This window comes from Euleptes europaea, chromosome 5, assembly GCF_029931775.1.
Source record: "Euleptes europaea isolate rEulEur1 chromosome 5, rEulEur1.hap1, whole genome shotgun sequence".
NCBI lineage: Eukaryota > Metazoa > Chordata > Lepidosauria > Squamata > Sphaerodactylidae > Euleptes > Euleptes europaea.
In genome coordinates this window covers 69141081-69152763 of record NC_079316.1, presented here as the reverse complement: position 1 = coordinate 69152763, position 11683 = coordinate 69141081, and the positions used below count along the sequence as shown (strand labels likewise).

Below are 11683 nucleotides of genomic sequence, written 5' to 3'. Positions count from 1 at the left end.
TGGCCTTGTTACACATCATTGTTGGGCCGAATACTGCTTTGTGACTGTCAAGGTTTACAAGCTTGGCCTGTGATAAGGAGCACCTACATTTTTATGAACCACTTCATACTTGTGTGGGATGACTGATGTAATTATCAGATGAACTTCAGCAGGATATCTTTGAAGCCTGGTGAAAGAGGGTGGGGGGAAAGCCTTCATCTTTTGAGGATTTAAGAGGTGAATGGGTGGGAGGTGCAGAAGCCCTTTTCATACATCCAGCTTCTCCATTCTGTCATGCTAATACTTCTTTCCCCAGCACAGATACCAGAAATGAGTTTTTCTGGGAGAAGTGTTTTTGTGGGGCCATAGGAAAGTAAATAGCAAGAAGAAGTAGAGCTGAGCTCCCCCCATCTGTGCTTCCCCTTCCTATTTTGACTGGACAGACCTGGAGTTTAAACTGTTGGGTGTTGGAAAGCACAGAGACTGAAAAATGTAGTCTCTGCTCTGGGGTTTGGTTTATTTTTATTCTTTGTTATAGTATAATAAACTTATCTTTTAATACCAACATGGGTGCTGTTTTTTGTTTTTGTAGAATTAGAGAGGCATTACAGTTTTGTGAAGATCTCCTTATATAATGGAACCTGTATTTCAAGAGTGGATTTTTGATGTCTCTTTCACTAATTTGAATTTTATTTGGATTGATAAGGTAAGACTATTGTCAGGGCTGGATCTTGGGGAGGTCCTGGGGGGTGGGCAAACGCTCCGGGTGCAACACAGTGTGCCAACACAGGCATGGAGAAGAGGAGCGCTGTGGCACCGGATGGTGCACACAGCACTGCCCAGCATGTAGCCGCCTGCCCTTCCTCATCGCCCCCGCCTGCCCTTCCTCATTGCCCATGCCGTGCCTAAAGCAGCTGTGCGCGAGGCCAGGGGGTGGGCAAGCAGTTGCGCCGACTGCCCCTGGAGCCACCAGCACCTGGCTCCAGCACATGTGCGGCGCGCAGCACACACACACACCTCCCTCCTGCCCCGGGCGCTCCTTCCCCCAGTTCCGTGCCTGACTGCTGTTGTTATTTTTAATACTTTTTTAAAGGATCTCTTTCTTTATAATCCACAGTCTCTATTACAGTTGTATGGTAGAGATACTGGAGTATAAGTAGTCAAACTATTGTTGCATTCTGAATTCTTCTATCTCTGGTCTTGTCTTTCCCAAATCTCTGACTGTAGACAAACTAGTATTTCTTTTTGTACTGTTTTATCTTGAAAAAGCAATGAACGTCCAAAGTCTTCTAAAGAAAAAGAGAGAGAATTGTAGAGTAGTATTTTCTAATGCATCACTTTTTCCTCATAGCTGTCTTTGATGGCCTCAGGACTTAGAGCCACTATAGCAGATGATGTGACAGATGGTTCATTGTATTTTAGGGATAGGTTTCCACCTAGTACAAGATCAGTGATAACAGAAGTAGCTGGTTTTTCAAAATAACTCCTATGAAAGCTTTTATTTGCCTCATGGTATTGCATAGAAATTTAGTTTTTCAAGAAAAAGATGATGGTTGAAAAAATCACTTTTAAAAATGTTTGAGGGGAAGTGAGATAAGAACCCAGGAAAATGTGTGGACAGTAAATAAAACTCATTTTCCCTCTTGGAATACTAAAATTGGAGGGGCCATCCATACAAAACTGTTAACTTTCAAATTTACAACCATAAGATGGGATAACGGCAGATAGCTCAGATGCCCTTTGTAGGACAGGTCGATGTCTGTTCTGTCTTGATAGCTACAAGTGAAGCCTCTGTTGGGGCAGTATATTTATGGTTGCCAAGCACTGAGAATGAACAAGGAGTGGATGTTGCTATGGTGTCCTTATGAACTTTACTGGGGCATCTGACCAATGTTATAAATGGAATGCTGGAACAGAGAGCTTCTGTTTGGGTCCAGCAAGACATTGGCAGGTTCACTGCAAAATTCCTCTAATTTTATATATTTATCAAACTGGTCCTAGGAAAGTTGGGAATAAAACAGTGCAGATATCAGTAAATGACTTTCTTCAGATAAAATAGTAACTATCCGTATTGTGAGAGAGTATGTCAGTGTGGCTCTGGCCAAATAGACACTCTTCAGCATGCCATGTTTGGCTGTGACCTGTTCAGCGAGGCTAGGGATAGAAGACTATTTTATCTTCAGATAAAATAGTAACTATCCGTATTGTGAGAGAGTATGTCAGTGTGGTTCTGGCCAAATAGACACTCTTCAGCATGCCATGTTTGGCTGTGACTTGTTCAGCGAGGCTAGGGATAGAAGACTAAAGCCTTTTATCCGTGAATCTGCCTCTAGATAGGAGAATTTGAGGATTATTTTAGCGAGGGTGGATTTTAATGTTACATTGGCTGTTGCCCAATTTCTTTCCCAGACAATTAAGATTTAAAAGTATTAATTTTTTTATGGATCTGTTATTTTTTCTTTTTCTTATTTTGATCTTAGTGTGACGTTGTTCAGGGCTGAATTGGCCATGTGAGCAATATCATTAAAGTAAAGTAAAATAGTAACTATTAACTTCTTTACTGTGACAAGAATTTTTGTCAGTAGAACTACTGGTATGATGGCAGCATTTAGCAAGAGGTGATTTTTAAATGTGACTTTATTGACCACTGGTGAACCTAGAACTAAAAAAAGGAGCTTGTGTGGCAGGGTTCTGCATTTTAAAAAAGTCAAAGAGCAAGTGAACTTTTTGTCAGTTCTGTTTGTGTTATCAGAACATCTCTTGAAAAGCAGAGGTATCCAAATTAGTTGATGAAAGTTGTTGAAAATGTCTATTTTTCCCCCACTGCTAGGGAAGCCGGGACATATGTACTTGTTTGTCCTGAAGAAGTGTTCAGAATGTTTTTTACATAATAGGAAAATTGAGGTATGACCTGTGTCTAATTTCTTGGGGGTGGGGTGGGAGGGTGTCATTTTAAAAGAACTTGTCTAAAAAGTTGTTCATTTGGTATCTGTGTGCAATACTTTATTTACTTTATTTTAAGGTTAATAGGCAACATGGAATCGTAGAGATGTTTGGTTCATTTAAGTGAAAGTTTTTGAAAAGGCTCCAAGAATTCTCACACTTTGTCCTCATTAGGTCTTTGCTAGTTATACAGGGAAGCAATGTAATCAGACATTTCACAAAACTACTGGCAGGAATATACGTTTGATAGATGAATGGGCTAATTCAGTCTAGCTATTCAGTCTAGCTAGTTCCAGTTCAGTGTTTATATATAAATAGTAAACAGCATGTTGGAGCCAGGAATCTGCAAGACAAGTGAGTACCATACAGACTAAGTATCCCTCATCTGGACAGCTTGGGACCAGAAATAGTCCGTATTTGGATCTGCCTGAATTTTGGAACTGAAGTTTGACTGTGGCAGGGAGAGAAGCTAAACTGAAATCTAGGCTTACTTGCAGCGAGCCCAGCTTTCAGCGTCCCTTCCCACCGCAGTTGAACTCCATGTGGAGTTCGACTGTGGCGAGGAAGCTAAAGTGAGATCCACGATTCTCCAGACTTTGGAGAAGCCCAGCTGCAGGGATCTGCCAGCATGTTGGCTCCAAAGGTCCAGATTTTGAGACAGTCTGGAGGTTGGATGTCCAGATAGGGGATAGTCAACCTGTATAACAAAGAAAACCCTGGATGCTAGTGCTTAGTCTAAGGATACAGAATCTGCAGTTTCTTTTTCATTAAAAAAAGCTGTGTATGTCTACAGAAGATTTAAAATGTACACACAGCATAGGTAAAGGCATTTAGAAACCGAAGGGTGCTTTTATGGGCAAAGAGGGTAAAATTAGTGTGTATTTCACAAGGCAGCTGCTTCAGAACCACCTTCCTTCTGTGCACTTGTTACTTTCAGTAATGTTGAGGTGCCTCCATTCTTCTCTTCCTTTTAGATCATAAAATACTGAATTCTAAACACCTTGATGTTTACTCGGAGTACCTGTATTTGTAGGTCAGGTTTTTAATCACAGAAATGTAAACGTCTGATGAAACCTGAATTCTGAAAGCTAAGGGAGAAAACTGTGATCTTTAACTTGAAGTTTCATAAGTTGGCACAACTTCTTAAGAACACAAGAGGCCTGCTGGATCGGATCAATAATCCATCCAGTCCACCATCCTGTTTCCATAGTGGCTGACGGGATGCCCCAGAAGGCCCACATCAGGGGCAAGGACCCCTCTTGCTACTGTCCCCCCCAGCAACGTTCAGCGGTATGCTGAATTTAGAGCTGTCATGGCCTTTGATGGACATGCTGTCCTTGAGTGTGTCCTTAATGGCCTTAAAAGGCTATGAAAGGCCATATAACTTAGTGGCCTTTACCACACCCTATGACATTGAATTTCACAAGTTAACTATAGGCTGTGTGAAGAAGTAATATCTTCTGTTCTAAGAAGCTGAGGTTTGAATCCTGAGAAGACAAGAGGTGAGGTTGGTCAACAGGGCTGAAGGCTTGGAGCTTAGTATGCTTCCCACATTTGATGGAGTTCAGCTGCGACTAATGCTATCTTCCATCTCCACTTAGCATGGAGGATGGCTTCCTGCCTTAATCCATCTGATCTGGGTATGTGGGTCCATGCCCAAGTTGCCTCAAGGCTTAGACTGTTGTAATGTGCTCTACATGGAATGCCCTTGAAGACAACTTGGAAACTTTAGTTGGTACAGAACACCACAGCTTGATTGCTATCAGGTACTAGGTGGAGTGAGCACGTTGTATCTATTGTGTGCAGTCACTCTATTGGTTACCAATTAGTTTCTGGGTTAACTTCAAGGTGCTGCTTACTGCCTATAAAATCCTTCATGGTTTGGGACCCGCACATCTGTAGGACTACTTCTCCCAGTTTGCTCTGCTGCGACAGTTTCACTTATCTGAGCTAGGCCTTTTGAAGGTGCTGTCCCAAAAATGGGTAAGATGAGCAACTGCCCCTCCTGAGCATTTTGTACTGTGGCCCTGACATGTTCTATGGCCCTGACAAGGTCAGGTAGGCTCCTATGTTAGAATTGTTCCGCAGAATGTGCAAAATGTACCTTTTCAGGAGGGCATTTCAATGATAGGGATATTGTTGTAGTTCTTGATGTTCACTGAAAGTCTATAAATGGTTTTTATTGTATTGTTGTGTGTCAGTTTTTGTAATGGGGGCAGATGCCTTGAGTCTGTACAAGAAGGGCAAGCTATAAATGAAGTAAGTAAATAAATCTCCTGCCCATTGATTTCACTGAGTCCTTTCAAGTTCAGATATTTTAAGAAATGAAGAAAAAGTTTTCATCTGTTTTCTCTACTGAGCTTTACCTTATAAAATTTCTATCATGCTATCCCTTGTTTTTTTCCTAACTAAAAAGCCCTAAACTCTTCAGTTTTTCTTTGTAGGGAAGATGCTTGAATCCCTTGGTCATTTTAGTTGCCTTTTTCTGCTATGAATTGTACAGAACCATGGTTTTCCATTAATACAAGTTATTGGTAGTGTGGCACAAGTTCTCAAGTGCTAGATCTACATGTGGAAAACCCTGCTTCAGTTCTTTGGCCAATTGTGAATTTTACTGGCAGCCCCTTGATAAGTCATTATTCCTTAGCATAATATCTGTCAGGGTAATTGTGAGGCAAAAATGTTCTAAGTTTTCCAAGAATACAGGAACATGCACGCAAATGTAGCAAATCCCTGTCAATTTAAAATACTACTTGGTTTGTGTTAACCCTGGTTTTTGTTTGTTGTTGTTTAACATTTAGGCCCACAACATTGTGAAACTGTAGTGTGAATATGGGTGAAAAGAAACCAGAACCTTTGGATTTTGTAAAAGATTTTCAGGAATATTTGACTCAGCAGACTCACCATGTGAACATGATTTCAGGCTCTGTTAGTGGGGACAAGGAAGCTGAGACTCTTCAAGGTGGTAAGTTAACCTTGATGCAGTTGAGCTTGAGCATTATTTTTTTTAAAAAGCAGGAGACAAAAGTTCCTTCTGTCTCTCTCAGTGGGATTTTATACAGGCTAACTTTGATATAAAGTAAAATTTCCCAGTGTGTGTTTTGATGCCATTGTTTCTGTTTTTGCAGCAGGGACAGAAGGTGATCAAAATGGACTAGATCATCCTTCAGTTGAAGTCTCGCTGGATGAAAACTCAGGAGTGTTAGTAGATGGATTTGAAAGAACTTTTGATGGAAAATTAAAGTGTCGATACTGTAACTATGCCAGCAAAGGAACAGCACGTCTCATAGAACATATCAGAATCCACACAGGTATGACTGCTACTTCAGTTTTTGTCTCTGGACAGCCACTGTCCAAGAGTTGATGTTAACGTGCACAAATCTGTGTGTGTGTGTGTGTGTGTGTGTAAAGTGCCTTCAAGTCGCAGCCAACTTATGGCGACCCCTTTTTAGAGGGGTTTTCAAGGCAAGAGACTAACAGGTGGTTTGCCAGTGCCTTCCTCTTCACAGCAACCTTGGTATTCCTTGGTGGTCTCCCATCCAAATACTAACCAGGGCTGACCCTGCTTAGCTTCTGAGATCTGACAAGATCAGACTAGCCTGGGCCATCCAGGTCAGGGCACAAATCACAAATCTACACGTCTTATTGTCATACCAAATATGTATTATGTTTCCCAGTCAGGAGACCTGCAGCTCTATGTTAATGGGGTTTTCTTCTGTTTTTCTTCTCCCCAGTAGTTTTAAGTGTGTCTAAAAATGCAAGTGCTAACCAAAACTAACCGTGGAATCCGGAGCCACATAAGAGCTGGCATGACCCCTACATGATCCATGCCACTGGCCCACAGGAACGGCGCAGTGGTATGAGCCTCCGGCACTGGTGCTCCCTCCCCGACAGCGCTGTCATGGCGTAAGAGGCTGCACCAGCGTCCAGAGGGATATTTCCAGGGGCAGAGCTGACGTTAGTCAGCCTCCAAACCCCTTTCGGATCAGGAATGCCCTTTGGCTCTGCGGCAGAGCTATGCTAGCAAAAGAGCTGCTGCAGCCCTGTGAAACCCTATGGGCAAGTTTCATGGGGTTTTTATTCAACAGCACTTTTATTTTTTCCAGCTGGGAAAGCTTTTGGAAGGCGGCGTAGCTGTGCCGTTCCCAGCCATAGCCCTTCTACCCCCCTTCAGAAATGAGCTGTAAGAAACCATGTGAAATAGGTGATGTGACACTGCTTGGAAACAGTAACTGTTTGTGATCTTGTTGATTCTTGGCAGTTACTAAACTTCATAATGTATGTGCCTGGTATTTTTCTTCATTGTTCTGATGGGATGCTTTGAAACACTCGATTAAAATGTATGCATTTTGTGCTTTCAGGTGAGAAGCCACATAGATGCCATTTATGCCCCTTTGCTTCTGCCTATGAACGTCATCTGGAAGCTCATATGCGATCGCATACTGGTGAAAAACCTTATAAATGTGAACTGTGTTCCTTCCGCTGCAGTGACAGGAGCAACTTGTCACACCATCGCAGGCGTAAACATAAAATGGTGCCTATAAAGGGTACAAGGCCTTCCCTTAGTAGCAAGAAGATGTGGGGGGTCTTGCAGAAGAAGACCAGTAACTTGGGGTACAGCCGAAGAGCACTAATCAACCTGAGTCCACCTTCCATGGTGGTTCAGAAGCCAGATTACCTTAACGACTTCACCCACGAAATCCCCAACATTCAGACTGAAGCATACGACAGTATGACAAAGCCAACGGAGACTGGTGGGCTGCCGAGAGACCCACAAGATCTTATGGTAGATAACCCTTTAAACCAGCTTTCCACATTAGCAGGGCAGTTGTCCAGCCTGCCTCCTGAAAACCAAAACCCGCCGTCCCCTGATGTCGTACCTTGCCAAGACGAAAAGCCTTTTATGATGCAGCAGCCTGCCGCGCCAGCTGTTATTCCGGCCGTGGCGACAAGTATTCCCCGGAGCTCACCCCCTACAAGCCCTGATCCTCGTCCTGCCCATACTCAAAGAAACTACAGTCCGGTGGCGGGGCCCAGCAGCGACCACAGTGCCCATGCCAGTACTCCAAGTATCAGTAACAGTCAGCCAAGTACTCCAGCACCAGCTCTTCCAGTTCAGGACCCTCAGCTTCTGCATCACTGCCAGCACTGTGATATGTATTTCGCTGACAATATTCTTTATACTATTCACATGGGATGTCATGGATTCGAAAACCCTTTCCAGTGTAACATATGTGGCTGCAAGTGCAAAAACAAGTATGACTTTGCCTGCCACTTTGCCCGAGGCCAACACAACCAGCATTGATCGAATACAAAGTAGCGTCTCGCTTTCATTTATTTGTGTGTGTCTTAAGTTGCATTGCTCTCTGGCTCTTGCGTTCTAAGAGAGATAGTGCTTGTCCGGTTAGAAGAATTAAGCAGTTTAACACTGAAGAGAAATGTCTTTACAATCTGTCATGATTTGCTGGGTATACGCTTCTTAGTCATGGTGGTGTTCATGTGGTTCCTCTCAATGGAAATGATGCTCATAGTGCTATTACGTTTTCATATGGATTGTTAACATAATCTCCATAATGTGGATTTCTGGAATGACACCTGTATCTAAGTACAGTTTATAATCCTGCAGATTAAGCTGTGCCACAGAACAGTTTATTCATACTTCTGCCACATTTAATGTGCTCCGACATGGCTAATGTAGAAACCACACTATTGTGTACCAACTGGCTACCCCCTAAACCGCTAAGAAATCTTTTTGAGGGATTAAACAAGGAAAATTTCACTTCAACAGTTAAATTTAAAATCTGACAATATATTTGCGGTGAGGCCTTTAAAACTCTTGCAAGTAAGAATGGAAAGCTAGGACAGCAACTTAAAAAAAATGCATATGGGAAAGACTTCCGCTTTCCAGTACTGCTAATCTGTTTTAGAAATAACAAGGAAATGGTGCCTAGTTTCAATGGTCAGTAACTCTTAATGCTGTGGGGGGAGGGGGGGCGGGGATCACAACAAAATGATAAATGTCAGAATGATGTACCATAATACTCATTCCTCTCTTGGTGGTGCATTATAAATAACTACTTCCTTTAAGTGCTAATGTGAGTACCATTTTTTTGCCTTCTGTTCATGACATATTGACCACCTGGGTAGCATGATGTCAATATCCCATTCAAATAGTGTTTAAGTATGAGCCAAGAATGCATTTCCTTTTGAAAAATATTCTAGTCACTGTACACAGAGGTTGATAGCAAGTAGTATTCTCTGGGCAGGTGTTTTGGTTGTATTTCTGGACAGGACCAAACAAATGAATATTGACTATGACTAATTGCAGTGAATGAATATTACAGAATGATATGTGGTAGTCAAATTTTTTAAACTGTATACCTTAACATTTTCCAGCTTCCTACAAAAGTGAATAGGCACTTTAAACAAAACATGCTAGCAAAAACTATGGGAAACCTTAATGGGCTTTTTTTTTAAAGGGGGATACTTATTTCAACATGCACTTTGATTGTATCTTTTATTACAGTCTTACTTACCTTGAAATACCTGCTGCTGTCTCTTTGTATAACAAGTAAATATGCACATACAAACTGATTTGAGGTAACCGATAAGAGTACGTTTGTTCTTCATGTCCCCCAATTTATGCCTTGATGGGAAGTACTCAATTTAGCAGCCAGCAAAAATGCATGGCTGTGCAAATGCAGTAGGTTATGACATTGTTTGGCAGTGAACCTGTTAGCTTCATCAGCACTAACAGTGGAAATCTATCAATTCTTCTGTCCTAATGATTTACCTTGCCCTTGCATTTCATATCTTTGGCACTTGAGGGCACCAAGGGATCTTTATATGCTTTAAAAGAGTAAAGGCTGGGCTGTACTGAAGCAAGTAGCATAGGGACAGGGCTAGGATCCTTCAACTGCAACAGAATTAGCTCCAATTTTACTTCTGTGCCTGGGTTAAGACTTCCATTCAATGAAACCCCCTTTCCCTTGAATAAGTTTTGAATTCGATTTTTTTGGCATGAAAGCCCTTCCAGGTAGTTTCTTTTTATTACTTTACGTTCAGTTTCCATATGTCCCATCAGTATCTTAAATGCATTCTAATACACAAGGATAATTAAGCATTCTTGCAGTTGCCTTCTGCTCCTGGTCAATTTTATACTGCCAAGTCCCATAGTTTTGCTGCTGATCAGTAGATTATACTTTGTATCCAGGACCTGTCCCAGCTTCTGTGTTGAGCATAACACCAGAGAACTACTAAAAAAAACCACTGCTTTTGCTGTTTGCTTTTAATCCATACACAAAATACTTAACTGGCTATAACACACCTAAGTAAAATCTGTTGAGGTTGTAGATTCATATATATTCTAGCTTCATCTCAGTGAAATTTTTATACACTGAAATATAGTTAATCTGATCCCTATGGGCAGTGGTCAATAACTGGAGCTTACTTACGTTACCAGAAATGGACTTGCAGATCTGTATTGTTTTTTGATAATGATTATAGCAAGCAGTCTTACAGCACAGTAAAGTGTAACAAATTAAGAGGGAGATGAAAGGCTGTGACAAGGGGGCATATGTACCCACAAGACCAGGTGTGTGTGTGTGTATATATATAAATATATATATATATCAGTCTTTGAACTCATATCTGCCTTCTCAGTATGGTGTGTTAGGTAATCTGGTTGCTGAATACCACTGTAATTTGTACAGTGTGGCATAGCAGAAACTTCAGTACAAATAAATATATTTAGAATTGACCATAAGTAGATTATAAGGTACCAACCTTTTTTAAAACAAGCTTCATCTTCTACAACTGTATATCAGAGATATGTATAACTTTTCTGGTAAGCAGATTCCCTTATTCATGTTTTCATAGCACAGGATTTCTGGTTGGGAGGGGAGAAAGGTGGAAACTCAGTACGAATGGTCCAGCAAGCAAAGGGCATAGCATTCATACAGTTGCTGCAATGGAAGACTGAACAGTAGCAGAGTAAGGCTTATGGGTGACTCCACCTGGTAAGCATATCCATCCCACGAAACCAAAAAGAAATGCTCAAGTGTTAGTTGACAGTGGGATAGTAATGGTGGAATATAACTTTCAGTCTCTGATCCTGTAGTTGGACCCTCTAACAAAGGTTCCAGTGATAGGGCTTCAAAAACCTTATCTCATTTTTTTTCTTGTGCCAAAACCACTGTGTAAAATTGTGCTTTCTTCTGAGTCCTAAGGATATATCACAGGTGGGATTTCCTTCTGTAATGTTACGATTCCTGTAGCCCAGTACTATGTGTAATGTCTATCAACTATTTAAAATAATTACTAGTTACAGCCATTATTTCATATGCATCTTCCTTAGGATGTCTTTTCATCAGGCTATAGATTAGCAATATATAGATTTATTGGATCAGGCTTCAAATAAGTGATATCTGAGTGAAAATGCTATCAATGAATTGAATGTTAACAGGAGATTGTGTTGTTGCATTAACAAAAGGTTTCAATTTCTTTTCTGCAGAGAAATTCAACGGCTGTATCAACATCCTCTCACAGGATGGTGTTGGTATGGGGCACTTAAATGACAGTCTTACACACTTACTTGAAGTAGTCCAGAGGGCTCTAGCAGATTGATGCCTTTAGTTGATTTAACAATTTTAAGCCATACACACTATTCATTGTGCCTATAACCTTTGTAGATTAAAGCCTGTTAATAAGGAATACTGTTACAGCTAGAAGATAAATTTATTATGTAGAATTATTAGAACAC

General features: G+C 41.2%; 1 protein-coding gene across 1 annotated transcript; it reads left to right on the top strand.

Moving 5' to 3' along the window:
- Positions 1-569: 569 nt before the first annotated feature.
- Positions 570-8231, top strand: IKZF5 (IKAROS family zinc finger 5). Its single transcript, XM_056849641.1, has 4 exons — positions 570-685; positions 5724-5887; positions 6051-6233; positions 7284-8231. The coding sequence occupies exons 2-4, from the start codon at positions 5755-5757 to the stop codon at positions 8225-8227; spliced, it is 1260 nt and encodes a 419-aa protein (XP_056705619.1). The 5' UTR covers positions 570-685; positions 5724-5754; the 3' UTR covers positions 8228-8231.
- The last annotated feature ends 3452 nt before the right edge of the window (positions 8232-11683 follow it).